The sequence below is a fragment of the Hemitrygon akajei genome, chromosome 5 (assembly GCF_048418815.1).
Source record: "Hemitrygon akajei chromosome 5, sHemAka1.3, whole genome shotgun sequence".
NCBI classification, from domain to species: domain Eukaryota; kingdom Metazoa; phylum Chordata; class Chondrichthyes; order Myliobatiformes; family Dasyatidae; genus Hemitrygon; species Hemitrygon akajei.
This window is the reverse complement of record NC_133128.1, coordinates 79,122,589-79,145,818: the sequence shown is the minus strand read 5'-3', so window position 1 is coordinate 79,145,818 and position 23,230 is coordinate 79,122,589. Positions and strand designations below refer to the sequence as shown.

At 42.6% G+C, this 23,230-nt stretch overlaps 1 protein-coding gene across 1 annotated transcript in view; it reads right to left on the bottom strand.

Annotated features, from left to right (window-relative positions):
• Nucleotides 1-23,230, bottom strand: part of LOC140727212 (uncharacterized) — a 147,016-nt gene that overhangs the window by 53,043 nt on the left and 70,743 nt on the right. The window contains exons 7-8 of the mRNA XM_073044477.1: nucleotides 20,325-20,877; nucleotides 5,819-6,022 (exon numbers count right to left, since the gene is read on the bottom strand). Of these exons, the coding sequence (XP_072900578.1) occupies nucleotides 5,819-6,022; nucleotides 20,325-20,877 (757 nt within the window). The remainder of the gene's footprint in view (nucleotides 1-5,818; nucleotides 6,023-20,324; nucleotides 20,878-23,230) is intronic.

Genomic DNA, 23,230 nt, shown 5'->3' with positions numbered 1-23,230 from the left:
CCCCCCAATTATTTGTGAGATCAAGTTTATTTAACTTGAAGTTAAGCAAGGTTCTTTCAGAAAAATGAGATTGATTTTTAAGAACTTATCTGATTTGGTCTATTACCTGTTTGTTATTGAGAATTTCAATTAAGAGACTTGTGTTCTAAATATTAGATACTTAAAGGAATCTTTGGATAGAAGAACATGGCAACTATTTGATTTTTGAACTTCTGTGGCATTTTAATTAATTTTTTAAATTAGAGGACTTGTTAAATCAGAGGACTTTAAACAACATAACTCACACAATGCACTTGGGAGGTTTCCACTTCCGTTAGGAAATTGTTCAACCTAATTCAAAACCCTCGGCCATTAACTTAAGCAGCAGAACATTTCCAATTAACTGTTTAATCACAGGTTTATGAAAGCAGAAACCAACAGATGATGAAGGCAGTGCCTGCTTATGGTGGTGGCCATGTGATCTGGTGAGGAAGCTGCTGGTAGGTACTGATATGTCCTCCTCAGCTTTCAACACGATCCCGTTCCTGTTGTAACCTGGAGAGTTTGCCATGCAGTTTGCCTGGCAATACATCTATTGACCAACCAGGAACATCGTGTAGTTTAAACCAAGCTGTTTAATTCAACTATTCAGATATTCCAATAGGACAGTAGATGTCTGCAGCCTCAGAGCAGTTAGAAAATCTATCCCACCAGTCTTCCATACACATTTTCATGTGTGCTTAGTCAGGCATTTATAAAGTGGGGAGGACCTGTACAGCATACAGTGCAAACTCAAGGGCAGGTGGTTTAAAAGACAATGGTGAGTTGGGTCACATTTCCATGTGGGCTGTAGGCTCATTATACCACCAGTTCCCAAACTATTGCCTACTTAATCCATAACCTATTGTCCAATTGATAGTCGTTATTTTCAGAATACCCCCATGCCGACATCATGGTATCACCATTCAACATTTTCACCAAATTATTATTAGATTTTTCAAACATTGTTGACACCTTGCGTAATAAACTCAGCAATCCATCATAACCCCTAAACAGCTTGAGAATTCACAGTCCCCATGAATTCCTCTGCATAGTTTCCCCAAATCTCCTCTCCTGGTGATCACCAGGGCTAATCATGTTCTGCTAAAACCTCCCTCTTTGGTGTTCTCAAAATCTATGATTTCCGTTTCCATTCTTCCAAATTCCTCCGCAAACCACTACTGGACTGAGACTCCATTTCTGCATTGTTCAATCATGATCCTGTGCCAAGGACCTCCAGATTTTAGGGGTATCCCCATGCTGAAATGTAACACATTCTAGTTCAGACAAGACCTCTCTGTGAGTAATACCAAACACAAAGACCAAAAGAATGTTGTGCATAATACAGCCACAGAAAGTGTTACTGGCTGTAAATTCCAAAGACGTCACATTTAACCAATAAATAGCTACATACAGTACACGCTCCTTCATCTCCCTGTAACCAAGTCAAAGAAGCTCAGTGGCAGTCAACCTTTGAAGAATGTTTGTGGACAGACACTGAGAAACACAGCACAGGAACAGTCCCTTTGGCCCATTGAGACCTTGCTGACCATCAAGGACCCATTTTATTAACTTCACAACATATCGATGCAGCTAGAAAGGAGGCACGACATATATTTCATTAGGGGTTTGAAGAGACTTGTACGTTAACAAAGACTCTCACAAGTTTCTACAGTGGAGAGCATTCTAACTGACTTCATCACCGTTTGGTCTGGGGGGGTGGGGGCTGCTGCACAGGATTGAAAAAAGCTGCAGAGAGTTGTAAACTTAGTCAACTCCATCATGGCACTAGTCTCCATAGTATCCAGGACATCTTCAAGGAGCAATAACTCAAAAAGGCAGGATCCATCATTAAGACCATAAGATGTAGGAGCAGAAGTAGGCCATTCAATCACGGACTGATCCAATTCTTCCAGTCATCCTCATTCCCCTGCTTTCACCCCATACCCTTTGATGCCCTGGCTAATCAAGAACCTAGGTATCGCTGCCTTAAATATACCCAATGACTTGGCCTCTACAGCCACTCGTGGCAATAAATTCCACAGATTTACCACCCTTTGACTAAAATAATTTCTCTGCATCTCAGTTCTAATAGGATGTCCTTCAATCCTGAGTTGTGCCCTCTTGTCCTAGAATCCCCTACCACGGGAAATAACTTTGCCATTTCTAATCTGTTCAGGCCTTTTAACATTTGGAATGTTTCTATGAGATTCCCCCCTCATTCTCCTCAACTCCACAGAATACAGCCCAAGAGCTGCCAGATGTTCCTCATATGGTAACCCTTTCATTCCTGGAATCATTCTCGTGAATCTTCTCTGAACCCTCTCCAATGTCAGTATAACCTTTCTAAAATAAGGAGCCCAAAATTGCACACAATACTCTAAGTGTGGTCTCATGAGTGCCTTGCAGAGCCTCAGTATCACATCCCTGCTCTTATATAGTTTCTTCCCCCAAGCTATCAGACTCCTCAATACCCAAAGCCTGGACTAACACCTTACTGCCCTATTGCTTCATTTATTATTTATTGTAATACCTGCACTGTTTTGTGCACTTTATGCAGTCCTGGGTAGGTCTGTAGTCTAGTGTAGTTTTTTTTCTGTGTTGTTTTTTATGTAGTTCAGTCTAGTTTTTGTACTGTGTCATGTAACACCATGGTTCTGAAAAATGTCTCATTTTTACTATGTACTGTAACAGCAGTTATGGTTGGAATGACAATAAAAAGTGACTTGACTTGACTCGATATATTCTATACCTCTAGAAATGAATGCCAACATTGCATTAGCATTCTTCACAACCAACTCAACCTGGAGGTTAACCTTTAGGGTATCTTGCACAAGGACTTCCAAGTCCCTTTGCATCTCTACACTTTGAATTCTCTATGCATCTAAATAATAGTCTGCCCATTTATTTCTTCCACCAAAGCGCATGACCATACAGTTTCCAACATTGTATTTCATTTGCCACTTCTTTGCCCATTCCCCTAAACTATCCAAGTCTCTCTGTTTCCACAACACTACCCGCTCCTCCACCTATCTTTGTATCATTGGCAAATTTAGTCACAAATCCATTAATACCGTAGTCCAAAACATTGAAAAGCATTGTAAAAAGCAGCTGTCCCAACACCGACCCCTGAGGAACTCTACTGGTAACTGGCAGCCAGCCAGAATAGGATCCTTTTATTCCCACTCTCTGTTTTCCGCTGACCAGCTAATGCTCCACCTACGCTAGTAACTTCCCTGTAATTACACGGGCTCTTATCTTGCTAAGCAGCCTCATGTGTGGCACCTTGTCAAAGGCCTTCTGAAAATCCAAGTACACCATATCTACTACATCTCCTTTTTCTACCCTGCTTGTTATTTTCTCAAAAAAATTGCTGTAGGACCTTCCTTTCAGGAAACCATGCTGGCTTTGGCCTATCTTGTCATGTGCCTCCCAGGTACTCCATAATCTCATCCCTAACAATCGATTCCAACAACTTCCCAATCACTGATGTCAGGCCAACAGGTCTATAGTTTCCTTTCTGTGTCAGGCTAACAGGTTTATAGTTTCCTTAAGGACCCCCATCATCCATAACACGCCCTGTTCCCATTGCTATCATCAGGAAGGAGGTACAGAAATGTGAACTGAACAATTCAGGAACAGCTTCTTCCCCTCTGCCATCAGATTTTTGAATGGACATTGAACCCATGAACACTACCTCACTACTTTTTGTTTTTAGTTTTGCAATATTTATCTAATGTGATAATTTTAGTGATAATTTTTCAAAACTCCTTAGATTCTGGATTAGTTCCTGAGGATTGGAGGGTGGCTCATGTAACCCCACTTTTTAAAAAAGGAGGGAGAGAGAAACTGGGGAATTATAGACCGGTTAGACTGACATCGGTGGTGGGGAAAATGCTAGAGTCAGTTATCAAAGATGTGATAACAGCACATTTGGAAAGAGGTGAAATCATCGGGCAAAGTCAGCATGAATTTGTGAAAGGAAAATCATGTCTGACGAATCTTATAGAATTTTTTGAAGATGTAACTAGTAGAGTGGAAAGGGGAGAGCCAGTGGATGTGGTGTATTTAGATGTTCAAAAGGCTTTTGACAAGGTCCCACACAGGAGATTAGTGTGCAAACTTAAAGCACCCGGTATTGGGGTAATGGTATTGATGTGGATAGAGAATTGGTTGGCAGACAGGAAGCAAAGAGTGGGAGTAAACAGGACCTTTTCAGAATGGCAGGCAGTCACTAGTGGGGTACCGCAAGGCTCAATGCTGGGACCCCAGTTGTTTACAATATATATTAATGATTTAGACGAGGGAATTAAATGCAGCATCTCCAAGTTTGTGGATGACACGAAGCTGGGCTGCGGTGTTAGCTGTGAGGAGGATGCTAAGAGGATGCAGGGTGACTTGGATAGGTTAGGTGAGTGGGCAAATTCATTGCAGATGCAATTTAATGCGGATAAATGTGAGGTTATCCACTTTGGTTGCAAGAACAGGAAAACAGATTATTATCTGAACGGTGGCCGATTAGGAAAAGGGGAGATGCAACGAGACCTGGGTGTCATTGTACACCAGTCATTGAAGGTGGGCATGGAGGTACAGCAGGCGGTGAAAAAGGCAAATGGTATGTTGGCATTCATAGCAAAAGGATTTGAGTACAGGAGCAGGGAGGTTCTACTGCAGTTGTACAAGGCCTTGGTGAGACCACACCTAGAATATTGTGAGCAGTTTTGGTCCCCTAATCTGAGGAAAGACATTCTTGCCATAGAGGGAGTACAGAGAAGGTTCACCAGATTGATTCCTGGGATGGCAGGACTTTCAAATGAAGAAAGACTGGATCGACTAGGCTTATACTCACTGGAATTTAGAAGATTGAGGGGGGATCTTATTGAAACGTATAAAATTCTAAAGGGTTTGGACAGGCTAGATACAGGAAGATTGTTTCCGATGTTGGGGAAGTCCAGAACGAGGGGTCACAGTTTAAGGATAAAGGGGAAGCCTTTTAGGACTGAGATGAGGAAAAAATTCTTCACACAGGGTGGTGAATCTGTGGAATTCTCTGCCACAGAAAACAGTTGAGGCCGGTTCATTGGCTATATTTAAGAGGAAGTTAGATATGGCCCTTGTGGCTAAAGGGATCAGGGGGTATGGAGAGAAAGCAGGTACAGGGTTCTGAGTTGGTTGATCAGCCATGATCATACTGAATGGCGGTGCAGGCTCGAAGGGCCGAATGGCCTACTCCTACGCCTATTTTCTATGTTTCTATGTAATATTTTTATGTGTATACACACACACACACAATTCAGTTTTTCTCTCTCCATTATTATGTATTGCAACGTACTGCTGTTGCAAAGATAACATATTTCACGACATATACCAGTGATATTAAACTCAATTCTAATTCCACTCAGCAGTTCTCCCCCCCCCCCCCCTTTGAGATTCTCCACTAGGGCAATTCAGTGATCAATTGCACAACTATAGAAGGCAGCTGGAGCTGAGAAAATCAACACAGTCACAGGGAGAGTATGTAAACTCTACATGGACAGCACCGCTGATCAAGTTTGAGCCTATGTTGCTGAAGCTGTGAGATAGTGGTTCTATCTGCTGCACCACTATGCCACTCGCAAGCATTAGTACTGCTTGAGAAAACCATCCAAACAATGCTTTGGAAAAACACTTCTGAGTAAATGGTTCCTACTGGATACAGTTTGCTTGTAATTAAAACTTCAAAATAGGCTAATCTTCCTTTCTCAACGAACTAAGTTGAGGTGATACCCGATTCTAAACGCAAAAGAGTAGGTAAGCTCACCTCTCACAGCTGCAAGTTTGTTTGGATCCAGTGACTTCAGCCCATATTGTTTGTTTCCCAGAACACTACTCGATACGAGAACCTCATCAGTGAACAGATTCCTGGCCAAATAACGTGCTGCTAACTTTGGCTGGGTCTTTTGACTGGCCTTCAATATAAATGCACCAGGTATTTTAACATTGCGCTTGGGATTCCCCAGAAATCCTTAAGGAAGACAGAGAAAATGAACTTCAGCATGACGTGATACGTAGTACCTACTTCTTTCACAAACAATCTGAATCATGGTCACTGTGACGTACAAGTCAAATTACAACTGTTGAGAAAAATGAATCCAAATAGAATGTTTTCCAGGAAAATCTGTGCATTAATATCCGACTAACACTATTTGCTGTGAAAGAATCTGCAGTGACAATGAGCTAATCCTGGATTCTCCACTAACATACCAGGGAACTGTGAATCATAATGACCAAGCAAGTTTAGAGTATATCAGTACGTTATTCACAACCTCCCTATTTTTCAGCAGGCAGGATAGAAATAGGATTTCTATTGCAGACAAGGACTTAGTATAGCAACAACTCCTGCTGGGACTTAAACTTAGAAGTGAACCCAGGGCATGCTTCATATTGTGTCGCAGCAACTGCTTTATTTATAATCAAGCCATTAATTCTTGCTTGACCTGTAAGCATTCCACAGAAGTGAACTTGTTCAATGACTGGTTGCACTATGAAGTTATCCTGAAATGTTTTTATTTCTACACTTGGTTTCTTACACAGATTTGTATAATCATGAAACACAACCTGAATTTATGTTGTTTATCATTGTCATCTTGACCATGAAGTTCCCTATGTGCAACAACTCATTTCAGTGCATAACTTTATCAGTGAAGCTGTACAAGTTGTTCTTTTTAACCAGTAATTATATTTCCCTTCATGATGATAGACCCTTGAAATACTATCATCTGAAGTCAAAGTACTTTTGTATTGTTGTCTATGATAAAGTACTTATGTACAATTCCAAGAAAAAAATTTGTGAACCCTTTGGAACTACCTGGTTCAACTAAGTCACAATAATAGCAAACACAATCTGCCTAAACCAATAACACACTAGCAATTGTACTTCTAATGTCTTTATTGAACATTCTGTTTAATCATTCACAGTCCAGTATGTGAACTCCAGCATTTAATAACTGGTAGAACCTCCTTGAGCAGGAATACAACAATCACCAAATGTTTCCAGTAGCTGCTGATCAAACTTGCACAATGGCAAGGAGGAATCTCACACACAAAGCCATTTTAGTTCATCAACACTTCCTGGGATACCTTGCAGGAACAGCCCTCTTCGGGTCATTGCACAGCATCTCAATTGGGTTAACCCAAGATCTTTTTCTTCTTTTTAAACCATTCTGTTGTTGATATACTTGTGTTTTTTGGATCACTGTCATGTTGCATCATCCACCTTCTATTAAGTTTTGGGTGACAGCCTGCCACCCCGACATTCTTCAGTAAAATGTCATGGTACAATTTTGAATTCATTGTTCCCTCAATGATTGCAGGCTGTCCAGGCCCTGAGGGAGCAAAGCAGCTCCAAACCATGATGGTCCTTGTACCATGCTTCACAGCTGGGATGAAGTTGTGGTGTTAGTGTGCAGTGCCTGTTTTGCTCCAAACATAGCAGTGGGCATTTCTGCCAAAAAGTTCAACTTTTGTCCTTCAGATGTACACCAGGTGTGTCGAGCTGCAGCTCCTGAGGGACCAATTTAGGGAACTGGAGATGCAGTTCTATGACCCTCGCCTAGTCAGGGAGAGCAAGGAGGTGATTAGAGAGGAGAAATAGGCAGGTGGTTACCCTGGGGCCACGGGAGACAGACAGGTGGGTCACAGTCAGGTGGGGGAAGGTACTAGAGAGCACCCCTGTGGCTGTACCCCCTTGACAATAAGTACTCCTGTTTGAGTACTGTTGGGGGGGGGGGAATGACAACCTACCTGGGGGAAGCGGCAGTGGCCATGCTTCTGGCACAGAGTCTGGCCCTTTACCTTAGAAGGGTAGGGAAGAGGAAGGCAGTAGTGATAGGGGACTCTATAGTTAGGGGTCAGACAGGCGACTCTGCGCACGCAGCAAAGAGACTCGGATTGTAGTTTGCCTCCCAGGTGTCAGGGTCTGGAATGTTTTTGGATCATGTCCAAGATATCCGGCGGTGGGAGGGAGAACAGCCAGAGGTCGTGGTACATATTGGTACCAATGACATAGGTAGGAAAAGGGAAGAGGTCCTGAAAAAGACTTCAGGGAGTTAGGAAGGAAGCTGAGAAGCAGGACCACAAAGGTAATAATCTCGGGATTACTGCCTGTGCCATGTGACAGTGAAAATAGGAGTAGAACGAGATGGAGGATAAATGTGTGGCTGAGGGATTGGAGCTGGGGCAGGGATTCAGATTTCTGGATCATTGGGACCTCTTTTGGGGCAGGTGTGACCTGTACAAAAAGGACGGGTTGCACTTAAATCCCAGGGGAACCAATATCCTGGTGGGGAGGTTTACTAAGGTTACTGGGGAGAGTTTAAACTAGAATTGTTGGGGGGGAGGTGGGAACTGAACTGAAGAGACTGGGGAAGAGGAGGTTGGCTTACAAATAGAGACAGCTTGTAGACAGTACAAGAGGGAGGATAGGCAGGTGATAGAGAAGGGACGTGTTCAGACCGAAGGTTTGAGATGTGTCTATTTTAACGCAATGAGTGTTGTGAACAAAGCGAATGAGCTTAGAGTGTGGATTAGTACTTGGAGATATGATGTGGTGGCCATTACAGAGACTTGGATGGCTCAGGGACAGGATTGGTTACTTCAAGTGCCAGGTTTTAGATGTTTCAGAAAGGACAGGGAGGGAGGCAAAAGAGGTGGGGGTGTGGCACTGTTAATCAGAGATAGTGTCACAGCTGCAGAATAGGTGGACACCATGGAGCGATTGTCTATGGAGTCTCTGTGGGTGGAGGTTAGGAACAGGAAGGGGTCAATAACTTTATTGGGTGTTTTTTATAGGCTGCTCAATAGTAACAGGGATATCGAGGAGCAGATAGGGAAACAGATCCTGGAAAGGTGTAATAATAACAGAGTTGTCATGATGGGAGATTTTAATTTCCCAAGTATCGATTGGCATCTCCCTAGAGCAAGGAGTTTAAATGGGGTGGAGTTTGTTAGGTGTGTTCAGGAAGGTTTCTTGACACAATATGTAGATAAGCCTACAAGAGGAGAGGCTGTACTTGATTTGGTATTGGGAAATGAACCTGGTCTGGTGTCAGCTCTCTCAGTGGGAGAGCATTTTGAAGATAGTGATCATAATTCTGTCTCCTTTACAACAGCATTGGAGAGAGATAGGAACAGACAAGTTAGAAAAGCATTTAATTGGAATAAGGGGAACTATGAGGCTATCAGGCAGGAAATCGGAAGCTTAAATTGGAAGCAGATGTTCTCAGGGAAAAGTACGGAAGAAATGTGGCAAATATTCAAGGGACATTTGTGTGGAGTTCTGTATAGGTACGTTCCAATGAGACAGGGAAGTTATGGTAGGGTACAGGAACTGTGGTGTACAAAGGCTGTAATAAATCAAGCCAATAAGAAAAGAAAAGCTTACAAAAGGTTCAGAGAGCTAAGTAATGTTAGAGATCAAGAAGATTATAAGGCTAATAGAAAGGAGCTTAAGAAGGAAATTAGGAGAGTCAGAAGGGGCCATGAGAAGGCCTTGCCGGGCAGGATTAAGGAAAACCCCAAGGCATTCTACAAGTATGTGAAGAGCAAGAGGATAAGACGTGGAAGAATAGGACCAATCAAGTGTGACAGTGGGAAAGTGTGTATGGAACCAGAGGAAATAGCAGAGGTGCTTAATGAATACTTTATTTCAGTATTCACTATGGAAAAGGAGCTTGGTGATTGTAGTGATGACTTTCAGGATACTGAAAAGCTTGAGCATGTAGATATTAAGAAAGAGGATGTGCTGGAGCTTTTGGAAATCATAAAGTTGGATAAGTCGCCGGGACCGGATGAGATGTACCCCAGGCTACTGTGGGAGGCAAGGGAGGAGATTGCTGAGCCTCTAGCGATGATCTTTGCATCATCAATGGGGACGGGAGAGGTTTCGAAGGATTGGAGGGTTGCGAATGTTGTTCCTTTATTCAAGTAGTCTGTAGTGAGATGCTGAAGATGTTCTATAGGTCAGTTGTGGAGAGCGCCCTCTTCTTTGTGGTGGCGTGTTGGGGAGGAAGCATTAAGAAGAGGGACGCCTCACGTCTTAATAAGCTGGTAAGGAAGGCGGGCTCTGTCGTGGGCAAAGTACTGGAGAGTTTAACATCGGTAGCTGAGCGAAGGGCGCTGAGTAGGCTACGGTCAATTATGGAAAACTCTGAACATCCTCTACATAGCACCATCCAGAGACAGAGAAGCAGTTTCAGCGACAGGTTACTATCGATGCAATGCTCCTCAGACAGGATGAAGAGGTCAATACTCCCCAATGCCATTAGGCTTTACAATTCAACCGCCAGGACTTAAGAACTTTTTAAAAGCTATTATTAATGCTTTTTGAGATAGTGATTTAGATGCATATCATATTTTTTACTGAGTTAAGTATTGTATGTAATTAGTTTTGCTACAACAAGTGTATGGGACATTGGAAAAAAAAAAGTTGAATTTCCCCATGGGGATGAATAAAGTATCTATCTATCTATCTATCTATCTAAGAAAGGGAGTAGAGATAGCCCAAGAAATTATAGACCAGTGAGTCTTACCTCAGTGGTTGGTAAGTTGATGAAAAAGATCCTGAGAGGCAGGGTTTAAGAACATTTGGAGAGGTATGATAGTCGGCATGGCTTTGTCAAGGGCAGGTCATGCCTTACGAGCCTGATAGAATTTGTTGAGGATGTGACTAAACACATTGATGAAGGAAGAGCAATAGATGTAGTGTATATGGATTTCAGCAAGGCATTTGATAAGGTACCCCATGCAAGGCTTATTGAGAAAGTAAAGAGGCATGGGATCCAAGGGGACATTGCTTTATGGATCCAGAACTGGCTTGCCCATATAAGGCAAAGATTGGTTGTAGACAAGTCAGATTCTGCATGGTCGGTCACCAGTGGGGTGCCTCAGGAATCTGTTCTGGGACCCTTACTCTTCGTGATTTTTATAAATGTCCTGGATGAGGAAGTGGAGGGATGGGTTAGTAAGTTTGCTGATGACACAAAGGTTGGAGGAATTGTGGATATTGTGGAGGGCTGTCAGAGGTTACAGCGGGACATTGATAAGATGTAAAACTGGGCTGAGAAGTGGCAGATGGAGTTCAACCCAGATAAGAGTGAAGTGGTTAATTTTGGTAGGTCAAATATCTTGGCAGAGTATAGTATTAATGGTAAGACTGTTGGCAGTGTTGAGGATCAGAAGGAGCTTGGGGTCTGAATCGATAGGATGCTTAAAGCAGCTGCACAGGTTGACTATGTTAAGAAGGCATACGGTGTATTGGTCTTCATCTATCGTGGAACTGAATTTAGGAGCCAAGAGGTAATGTTGCAGATATATAGGATCCTGGTCAGACACCACTTGGAGTACTGTGCTCAGTTCTGGTCGCCTCACTACAAGAAGTATGTGGAAGCCATAGAAATGGTACAGAGGAGATTTACAAGGATGTTGCCTGGATTGGGGAGCATGCCTTAAGAGAATAGGTTGAGTGAATTCGGCCTTTTCTCCTTGGAGCGACGGAGGATGAGAGATAGTGGGGTACAAGATGATGAGAGGCATGGATCGTGTGGATGGTCAGAGGCTTTTTACCATGGCTGAAATTGCCACAAGAGGACACAGGTTTAAGAGCTGGGGAGTAGGTACAGAGAAGATGTCAGGGGTAAGTTTTTTTACTCAGAGAGTGGTGAGTGCGTGGAATGGGCTGCCGGCAATGGTGGTGGAGGTGTATACGATAGTCTTTTAAGAGACTTTTAGATTGGTACACACTTAGCAAAATAGAGGGCTATAGGTAAGCCTAGTAATTTCTAAGGTAGGGACATGTTCGGCACAACTTTGTTGTGCTGTATTGTGCTGTAGGTTTTCTATGTTTCTAGACCACATTTTAGGAGTAATTAATGCAGAAAACCAGTTAATTGCCAAGGGTTGACAAACTTTTTCTTGCAACTGTATATGGAACGAGCAACAAGAGGAGTGGCGGAGCCAGATAAAATAACAACATTCAAGGCATTTGGATAACTATAGTCGAAACGTTGGCAAATGTGTGCATCTTAGATGGGCATCTTGGTTGGCATGGATGAGTTGGAACAGAATGCCTCTTCTAATGCTTTGTGACTCCATGACAAATTACCTAGTTTCTCTTTTAGTTGAGGTGAAAGCCACAAAGTAGACATTAAGTGCCTGTTCAGAGATATTCCAGTTCTCTAAAACTGAATGTCACCTCAGACTGTATGTAGAGATATGAGAAATCCAGGGCAACACACACAAAATGCTGGAGGAACTCAGGCAGCATCTATGGAAAAGAGTAAACAGTTAAAACGTTTCAGGTCTAAGGTCCTGATGGAAGTTCCTCCAGCATTTGTATAGATATAGCTTGCTTACAAATCCTTTCAATATTTTCCCCATTCATTTGTTAGATGTGGGTGTAACTGAGAAACCCAGCACCTATTTGCCACCCCAAATGCCTTTAAAAAGGTGGTGGTGAACCATTTTCTTTAACTACTATAGTCCTCCTAGTGAAAATACTTCCACAGTGTGTTGAGTAGGAATTTGACCCAGCAATGAGGATGGAACAATGATTATCTATCCAAGATAAATATCTTGAATAATTATATAAACAATTTTGAAGAAAACCTGCAGGTGGTGCTTTTCGCATGTACCTTGTGCAAGGTGGTAGAGGTTGAGGATTTAGGAGATTAAATTTATTTTGGAGAGTTGCTACAGTGCATGCTGTAGATGGTATACACTGCAGCTCAATGTGAAAGTGATGGAGGGAGTGAACGTTTAGGATGGTGGATGTAGCGCCTTTCAAGCAGACTGCATTGCACTGAATCTCTGCACCATTTTGTTGTCTTGCACTCTTTGCTGTATTTATTGTTGCATTTTTTTTGTTACCAAATATACTGTTTATTCTGTGAGCTTCACATGATCAAGGAATTTCATGGCACCCTGGTGTATGAGACAATAAAAAGGTAATTGAAGCTCCTTGGAGAGATACATGGAGAGGAATGGTTTAGAGGGAAATGGGGCAAACAGCGGCAAGTGGAGGTAGTTTAAATGGGAATCTTGATCAGCATGAAAGGCTCCATGTATGACTCCAACAAATTAACCCAAATCTGAGATTTTGATGTTCCAGCATCTTTTATTTTAACATATCATTTTTGTCTTCACTTTCTGCTGCAAGGGCTTCTCAAAGTGGTGAGCCTCTGGCATTCTTTACACAGGAGGGCGATGAAGGCATTTATTTTTGAAAGATCGGGGAATTGAGTATTGTGGAGAAGTAGCACAGAAGAGAAGATGGGGCAGAAGTGTGATGATCTTATTGACTGGCACAGCTGGCATGAGGGGGCAGGTGGCCTTGCTCCAATTTTCTTGTGTTCTTCTGCAATCTCAGCAAAACCACTTTTGGATCTTTGCTCATTACATCAGGCAGAATTGATTTAGAACTTGAAAAGATAACGTTGCCTGACCACGCCTTGAGCATTCCTCCAGCATTATACGCAAAGCAGTAGAGGAACAAAAGGAATTGCAAGCAAATGAAATACATTTATTGACTGAATGATTGATTTAATGACATACAGTGTGGAACAGACCCTTCCGACACTTCGAGCCCTGCTGCCCAGCAACCCCCAATTTAACCCTAGACTAATCACAGGACAATTGACAAAGACCAATTAAAATATCAACCGAGACGTCTTTGGACTGTGGGAGGAAACCACAGCACCCAGAGGAAACCCACACGGTCACAGGGAGGGCATACAAACTCCTTATAAGCAGCGGCGGGAACTGAACCTGGGTAACCTGTAACTCAAAATGTAGTGCTAACCACTACGATAGTATGCTGCTCCCTAGTATCCGATATCAGCTCTTAATTTGCTGGTTGCCTGTCAAGCACTAAATTTTTGACCTTCAAGTTTGTTGGAACATAGCATGTACTTGTCCACTAAACAAATATTCAACAACTTAATCAAATGTACTTACACTTCCCTTTCAGCACCAGGCGTTGTGTATCTGGAACGTGAATGAGCACCATATTTTGTAGAAGCTGTCACTATAACTAGCCTTCTACACATTTTGCAAGTAGGCTTTAAATACCGGTGTTGCCTCAGGCTATTTAGGCCGGGAAAACATAGAAATTGTGGGTCATACGATGATACACAAGCCTCTGTATCAACAGTACAGTAAGTGAGCATCCCTTGTATATTCTAATTCCAAGCACACCATCAAGTTGTGACCTCTTGGCTGTCAGCCTAAACACAATCACTACAAATAAGTTGTGATCATTGTAGGACACACACAAAATGCTGGAGGAACCCAACAAGTCAGGCAGCATCTATGGAGGGGAATAAATAGGCGAAGTTTCTTACTGTGTCTCCTCATCAGGACTGGAATGGAAGGGGGAAGAAGCCAGAAAAAGAAGATGGGGGAGGGGAAGGAGTACGAGCTGACCGATGATAGGTGACAGCAAGTGAGGAATAAGTGTAAAAAGGGATAGGGGATAGGTGGAAAAGGTAAAGGGCTGATGAAAAAGGAATCTAAACTGAGAGATCAGTGAACCCTGGAAGAAATGGAAGGAGAAGGGGAACCAGAGGGAGGTGATGGGCAGGTGAGGAGAAGAGAAGAGGTAAGGTGAGAGGATAACTAGAATGGGAAAAGGAAAAAGAAGGGAGTGGGGAGTAATTACCAGAAGTTGGAGAAATCAATGTTCATGCCATCAGGCTATATCCAGACAGAATATGAGGTGTTGCCTCATTGTAGCAGTAGAATGGGGCATGGTTAGACAGACATGTTGTAATGGGAATGGGAAGTCAAATTTAAATAGATAGCCAATAGAAGATCCTGCCTTTTGTGACAGAGTGAAGGTACTGGACAAAGCAGTCATCTAGTTTGCTTTGAGTCATACTGATGTAGAGGAGGCTGCACTGGCAACACAAAATAAAATACATGACCCCAACAGATCGCAGGTGAAATGTTCCCTCACCTGGACAGGTTGTTTGGGGCCTTGAATGGAGGTGATTGGGCAGGTGTAGCACTTGCCACGCTTCCAGGAATAAGTTCTAGAAGGAAGATCATTGGGGAGGGACAAGGAGCCATGTAGACAGCAATCCCCATGGAAAGCCGAGGTAGGGTGGGGAAAAAGGGAAAAATGCGCCTAGTGGTAGGGTCCCGTAGGAGATGGTGGCAGTTATGGAGAATGATGCGCTGGATATGTAGGTTCATAGGGTGTTAGGCAAGGACAAGGTAACTAGTTAATATTCTTTTAATGCAGTATAAAATTTTTAAAACAGATTGTTTAAATTTACTGTTTACATTTTAATCTATTCTTAAATTCTATCTCAATTCATTTTGGTATTTCTTGGTTCATAAACAAAATGAAATCATTCAATATCAAAACGAAACAAGAAACAGATGGCGCAACTATTAGAACTGTTGTCTCACAGCTCCAGTCATTTGAGTTCAATTTGTCTGTGTAGAGTTTGCATGTTCCCTCTGTGTGACTCAGTTCCCTCCTACAATCCCAAAGACATTCCACTTGGTAGTTCAATAGTCTGCTCTAGATTGCCCCTAATGTGTGCATGAGGGGTAGAATTTGGTGGGAGTTTAAGGAAATGCAGGGAGAATTAAAAAAAGGAATTAGCATGATGGGTGCTTGATGGTTAAAAGCACATAAAAACAGAAAACCTACAGCACAATACAGGCCCTTTGGCCCACGATACTGTGCCGAACATGTACTTACTTTAGAAACTGCCTTGAGTTACTCATAGCCCTCTATTTTTCTAAGCTCCACGTACCTATCCAGGAGACTCTTAAACGACCCTATTATATCTGCCTCTACCACTGTCACCGGCAGCCCATTCCATGCATTCACCACCCTCTGCGTAAAAGGTGAGGGTAAAGAGGTAAAAAACTTACCTCTGACATCTCCTTTGTACCTACTTCCAAGCACCTTAAAACAATGCCCTCTCATGTTAGCAATTTCAGCCCTGAGAAAAAGCTTCTGACTATCCACATGATCAATGCCTCTCATCATCTTATACCCCTCTATCAGGTCACCTCTCATCCTCCATCACACCAAGGAGAAAAGGCCAAGTTCACTCAACCTATTCACATAAGGGATGCTCCCCAATCCAGGCAACATTCTTGTAAATCTCCTCTACACCCTTTCTATAGTTTCCACATCCTTCCTGTATTGAGGTAACCAGTACTGAGCACAATACCCCAAGTGGGATCTGACCAGGGTCCTATAAATTTGTAACATTACCTCTCTGCTCTTAAATTCAATCCCACGATTGATGAAGGCCAATGCATCGTATGCCTTCCTAACCACAAAGTCAACCTGCGCAGCAGCTATGAGTGTCTTATGGACTCAGACTCCAAGATCCCTCTGATCCTCCACACTGCCAAGAGTGTTACCATTAATACTATATTCTGCCATCACATTTGACCTACCAAAATGAGCAACCTCACACCTATCTGGGCCACTTCTCAGCCCAGTTTTGTATCCTATCAATGTCCGGCTATAAACTCAGACAGCCCGCCACATTATCCACAACACCCCCAACCTTTGTGTCATCAGCAAAGTTACTAACACATTTCTCCACTTCCTCATCCAGGTCATTTATAAAAATCACGAAGAGAAGGGGTCCCAGAACAGATCCCTGAGGCACACCACTGGTCACCAACATCCATGCAGTATGCAATATGACCTGTCTACAACCATTCTTTGCCTGCTGTGGGCAAGCCAATTCCGGATCCACAAAGCAAGGTCCCCTTGGATTTGTAATCCATATATACTACATCTACTGCTCTACTTCATTAATGTGTTTAGTCACATCCTCAAAAAATTCAATCAGGCGCGTAAGGCACGACCTGCCTTTGACTGAGCCATGCTGACTATTCCTAATCATATTATGCCTCTCCAAATGTTCATAAATCCTGCCTCTCAGGATCTTCTCCATCAACTTACCAATCACTGATGTAAGACTCACTGGTCTATAATTTCTGGGCTACCTCTACTCCCTTTCTTGAATAAAGGAACAACATCTGCAACCCTCCAATCCTCTGGAACCTATCCCGTCCCCACTAATGATGCACAGATCACTACCAGAGGATCAGCAATCTCCTCCCTTGCCCCCCCCACAGTAGCCTGGGGTATATCTTGTCCGGTCCCGGTGACTTATCCAACTTGATGCTTTCCAAAAGCTCCAGCACATCCTCTTTCTTAATGTCTATATGCTCAAGCTTTTCAGTCTGCTGTAAGTCATCCCTACAATCACCAACGTTTTTTTCCGTAGTGAATACTGAAGCAAAGTATTCAGTTCCAATCACCCTTTCCCACTGTCACACTTGGTTGGTCCTATTCTCTCATGTCTTATCCTCTTGCTCTTCACATACTTGTAGAATGCCTTGGCATTTTCCTTAATCCTGCTTGCCAACGGCTTCTCATGGCCCCTTTTGGCTCTCCTAATTTCATTCTTAAGCTCCTTCCTGCTAGCCTTATAATTTTCTAGAGCTCTATCATTACCTAGTTTTTTTGAACCTTTCGGAAGTTCTTCTTTTCTTCTTGACTAGGTTTACAATAGCCTTTGTACACCACTTTTCCTGTACCCTACCATCCTTTCTCTATCTAATTGGAACGTACCTCTGCAGAACCCATGCAAATATCCCCTGAACATTTGCCACATTTCTGCCATACATTTCCCTGAGAACATCTGTTCCCAATCTATGCTTCCAAGTTCCTGCCTGATAGCTTCATATTTCCCTTACTGCAATTAAATGCTTTCCTAACTTGTCTGTTCCTATCCCTCTCCAATGCTATGGGAAAGGAGACAGGATTATGATCACTATTCCAAAATGCTCTCCCACTGAGAGATCTGACACCTGACCACCAATATCAGATCAAGTACAGCCTCTCCTCTTGTAGGCTTATCTACATATTGTGTCAGGAAACCCTCCTGAAAACACCTAACAAACTCCACCCCATCTAAACCCCTTGCTCTAGGGAGATGCCAATCAATATTTGGGAAATTAAAATCTCCCACCACGACAACATTATTATTACACCTTTCCAGAATCTGTCTCCCTCTCTGCTCCTCGATGTCCCTACTATTGGGTGGTCTATCAAAAACACCCAGTAGAGTTAATGAGCCCTTCCTGTTCCTAACTTCCACAGACTCAGAAGACAATCCCTCCATGATTTCCTTCTTTTCTATAGCCGTGACACTACCTCTGATCAGCAGTGCCATGCCTCCCACCTCTTTTGCCTCCCTCCCTGTCCTTTCTGAAACATCTGAAGCCTGGCACTCTGAGTAACCATACCTGCCCTTGAGCCATCCAACTCTCTGTAATGGCCGCAACATCATAGCTCCAAGCTCTAAGCTTATCCGCTTTGTTCATGATGCTTCTTGCATTAAGATAGACAAATCTCAAACCATCAGTCTGAGTGCATCCCTTCTCTATCACCTGCCTATCCTTCCTCTCATACTGCCTACAAGCTTTCTCTATTTGTGAGCCATTGCCCCTTCCTCCGTCTCTTCAGTTCGGTTCCCAACCCCCAGCAATTCTAGTTTAAACTCTCCCCAACAGCCTTAGCAAACCTCCCTGCCAGGATATTGGTCCCCCTCGGATTCAAGTGCAACCTTACCTTTTTGTACAGATCACATCTGTCCCAAAAGTGGTCCCAATGATGCAGAAATCTGAACCCCTGCCCCCTGCTCCAATCTCTCAGCCACGCGTTTATCCTCCGCCTCACTCTATTCGTATACTTACTGTCACATGGCACAGGCAGTAATCCCAAGATTTCTACCTTTGTGGTCCTGCTTCTCAGCTTCTTTCTTAACTCCCTGTAGTCTGTTTTCAGGACCTCATCCCTTTTCCTACATATGTCATTGGTACCAATAAGTATCACAACCTCTGGATGTTCACCTTCCCACTTCAGGATATAATTGACGTGATCAGAAACATCCCGGACACTGGCAAATGGGAGGCAAACTACCATCCGTGTTCCTTTCCTGCATCCACAGAATTGCCTGTCTGACCCCCCAACTATAGACTTCCCTAACACTGCTGCCATCCTCTTCCTTTCCCTCCCCTTCTGAGCCACAGGGCCAGACTCTGTGTCAGAGACACGGCCACTGCCACTTTCCCCAGGTAGGCTGTCCCCCCCAACAGTACTCAAGCAGGAGTACTTATTGTTAAGGGGGATACCCACAGAGGTACTCTCTAGTATCTGACTCTTGCCCTTCCCTCTCCTGACTGTTACCCACTTGCCTGTCTCCTGAGGCCCTGGTGTGACTACTTGCCTATAACTCCTCTCTATCACCTCCTCACTTTCCCTGACCAGACAAAGGTCATCGAGCTGCATCTCCAGTTCCCTAATGCGGTCCCTAAGGAGCTGCAGCTCGACGCACCTGGTGCAGATGGGGCCGTCTGGGAGGCTGGGATTCTCCCAGACATCCCACAGCTGTCACCCAGAACAGAACACTGGCCTCACAGGCATACTTCCCATTTCTCACAAGTAACTTACATCGCCTCAATTCATTATTGATGAAGCCTCATTGAGCCAAAGCTCTCCTACTCTGACTCCCTCTACTCCAATGCCTGCTCTATAAAGCTGTCTTCTTTTTAAATCCTTCCCACCGGGTCTAACTTGCTGACGTCCACGCGCTTGCGCAGTTGTGCCTCGATCAAACTGCTGAGGAACAAACTGTCGTCTTTTAAATCCCTCCCACTGGTCAGTATAGAGCTAGTGGGTGGAAGGCCTGTTTCTGCACTGTATGACTATGACCTTAATTACAAATGCATTAGAGCCTGGGTTCTCTGATCCTTTCAGTAAGTACCTCCTGATGATCAGTCACAATCCTGCAATGAGCAATTGAATACAATGAAGGAGCACACATGTGAAACAAGTACAACACTGACTCAAGCTATTAAACAGGGAAGCTTGCAACATTCCAAACCATCCCACAGAGAAAAAAAATCAAGAGAACCCTTAGATCTTTGTTACAGAAAATTGACATTTCTTTTCAAACTTTCTGTTTATTTGTTTTGGCCCAGCATGGCTATGGTTTTACATTACTAGACTAAGGAAAAGTTGTTCAAGCTATGCTACACATTTATCAATGAAATGGACAAAAGGCTGGAAGATACAATGCAGTTCCTATCCATACAATTAATAGAAGTTACAAATTTGCTCATAATAACATGATTAAACAGTGTAGAGATAAGCTCCCTTAAGTTCCAAATTATTAAAAAGAGTTTGAAAATTAACTCATTACATAAAAGAAGTTCCAACTTACCAAAGCTGTTCTTTGAAAGATCAAAAGAGGAATCATGCAGCATAAGATCCCTTCTCAAATGCTCCAAAGTATTACAATGATCAGGAGATGAATCATTGCTTTGGTGTGCATCTTCTATGGGTTGAAAAGTTTTCTTAATTTCGAGCTGCTGAAGAACTGGGCGCTGACAGTGGCTGTTTGGTATTTTGTTCATTTTGTACGTAACTGGCATGGATTGCAGCCTCTGGCTCGGTTGCTGAAGGTCTGAGTTTAGGACGGGTGGTTGTACTACTTGACCAGGTACGGCTGAGTTGGCTGGTGGCATCATGTTTTTGAGGATCTGTTCCGTGGAGTGAAAGGTTGCTGGTTCATTTGGCTTCTCATCCACTATCACATCAGCAACATCTTCTTCATCCTGAATTATTATGGGATCGTTAGAGTAATTTGGCTCACTCTGATAAGAAGGATTGGAGCTGGTAATTCTCTTCTTTCGTATATTCCCGCTGGATTTCAGTACCATTTTCCTCTTCAATGTCTGGTTATAACCATTGGAAAGAGATGCTAAAACTTGTCTCTACAGTAAAAGTAAGCACATTGAATTAATAATTATATGCCACCTTAGATATAACAAGAAAGGCTGAACTCCTCCTAGAAAATAGGAAGCTGAAATGGGACCTTATTGATGTTTATGAAACCATGAAGAGATTCGACAAGGTACTGAGAGAAAATGTTTCCACTTGTGGGGAGTGCAAAAACGGGAAATACAAATAATATACTAATGAAATACAGTGCTCTGAAAAAGTATTCAGCCCCCACAACTATCTTCACATTTTACTATCTCATTTTCTAAGTTTAAAATATATTGAACGAGGATTTTTTGAGCTAATTTACAAAACATTTTGCATCGTGTCAAATCAAAAGAAAAAAATCCACAACCTGCCAACAATTAACTAAAAATTAAAAAGCAAAATTGTGAGGCTAAAAAAGTATTCATCCCCACTGTAATTACTACACTCACTTTCCTCAGGTGCAATAAATGCATTACCTTACCAACTCACCCAATCTGTTGATGTAGAAAATTGGAGGAACACCTGTTTTTAATTCATTCATAAGAATAAATACCCCTCTCTCTGTAAAGTCCAACAGTATTGTAGATTTTCAATAGACCAAACCAAAATGAAAGCAAAAGAGCATTAAAGACAAGTCAGAGAAATAATAATAGAGAAGCACAAATCTGGTGAAGGGGCCAAGACCATCTCAAAGTCACTCAGTGTAGTCCATCATGAAAACATGGAAAAAATATGAAACCACAGTCACAATGCCAAGGTCCAGCTGCCCCTCTAAACTTAGTCGCCAGAGAAGAATGACACTTGTAAGAGAGGCTATTGTGATGCCAACGGTCACTCTGAGTGAGCTACAGAAGTTGGTGGCTGCAACTGCCTCTGCCCATAAAGACTTAGCAAAGTGTCGATTAGAAGATACTGTAAAGATGTGGATGAAGGTCATGTGGTCGGATGCGATTAAAGTACAACTTTTTGGCCTCAACACTAAGTGGTACGTGTCGCGTAAATCTAATATTGCACATCAGCCAGGTAACACAATCCCTACTGTAAAGTATGGTGCAGGTAGCATCATGCTATGGGGATGCTTTTCAGCAGCAGGGACTGCTGAATACAAAGAGATCTTGTATAAAAACCTGCTAACCTCTGCCAGAAAGCTCAAACTAGGGAGGAAGTTTGTCTTTCAGAAGGACAATGACACTGCCAGGGCAACCATGGAGTGGCTTCAAATGGAAAAAAATTGATGTTCTTGAGTGGCCCAGTCAGAGTCTTGACCTTAACCCAACTGAATCATCTCTGGCAAGACCTCAGGTTTGCTGTCCACCGCCGCTCCCCAACCAAATTGGCACAGCTTGAGCAATTTTGCAAGGAGGAATGGGGAAAAACTTGCTCCATTACACTGTGCAAAGCTAGTAGAGACTTATCCAAAAAGACTACTGGCTGTAATAGCTGCAGCAGGTAGTTCAACAAAGCACGGAGCAAAGGGAGATGAATACTTTTGAACTGACGTTTCAGTTTTCGAATTTTCAGTTTTTCATGCTTTACTTTTTTCTTTTTTTTTCTTTTTTTGGGCTCTAATGTGGGAAAAATAGGAGCATGTGATTCACAAATAAAACTACTGTTAAATTTATCAAAATCCCTGGCTGTAATACTGATTTATATTAACAAAGGGTTGGGGGCTAAATACTTTTACAAGACCCTATAAAGGCTAAAAAAATATATTGAGGAATTAAGAAGGATATTCACTTGGATGTTGGTTAGAGCAGGATATCCAAACATTTAAGAAAAGCTAAGTATCCACATTTTGCAGAAGATCAGGACAATAAAATTGGATAAAGTTGGGTTTGTGTCAACTAAGCAGATCAGGCAGTATAAGTGGAAAGAGGTCAGATGTTAGAATACCAGATTAAAAAAAAAAATTTGTAGAGAAGGTGGCAGGAGAAATGGACAAGATAAAGGAATATGAGATAGGACAAGACCAAGAAAATATGGATAAATGGAATAGTTAGAGGCTGATTATGCTCGCGTGTATTGTGTATTGCTAAGTAAAGGGCTATGGGACATACTCAGCAGGCAAGGCTGTTCTAATGGAAAAACTCTGCCTAATTTACAGATGGGTGGCTTCCAGCAGAAATGGCCAGTTGAATTCAATGGAGTCCAGAAGACTACAATCAAATAGATGTGGTGATGTTCCTCAAGTTTATATTTTTTAAGCCTGTTTTTAATTGTGCAGGAAGCCACAGAAGATAGTTCAGAGCAAGAGTGAGATGGGGATAGAATAAGACAGAATAAGCTTCGGTGTACTGAATGCATTTAGTTTCTCTTGTGGAGATCACACTGTGAACACCAAAAGCACCATATTAGATC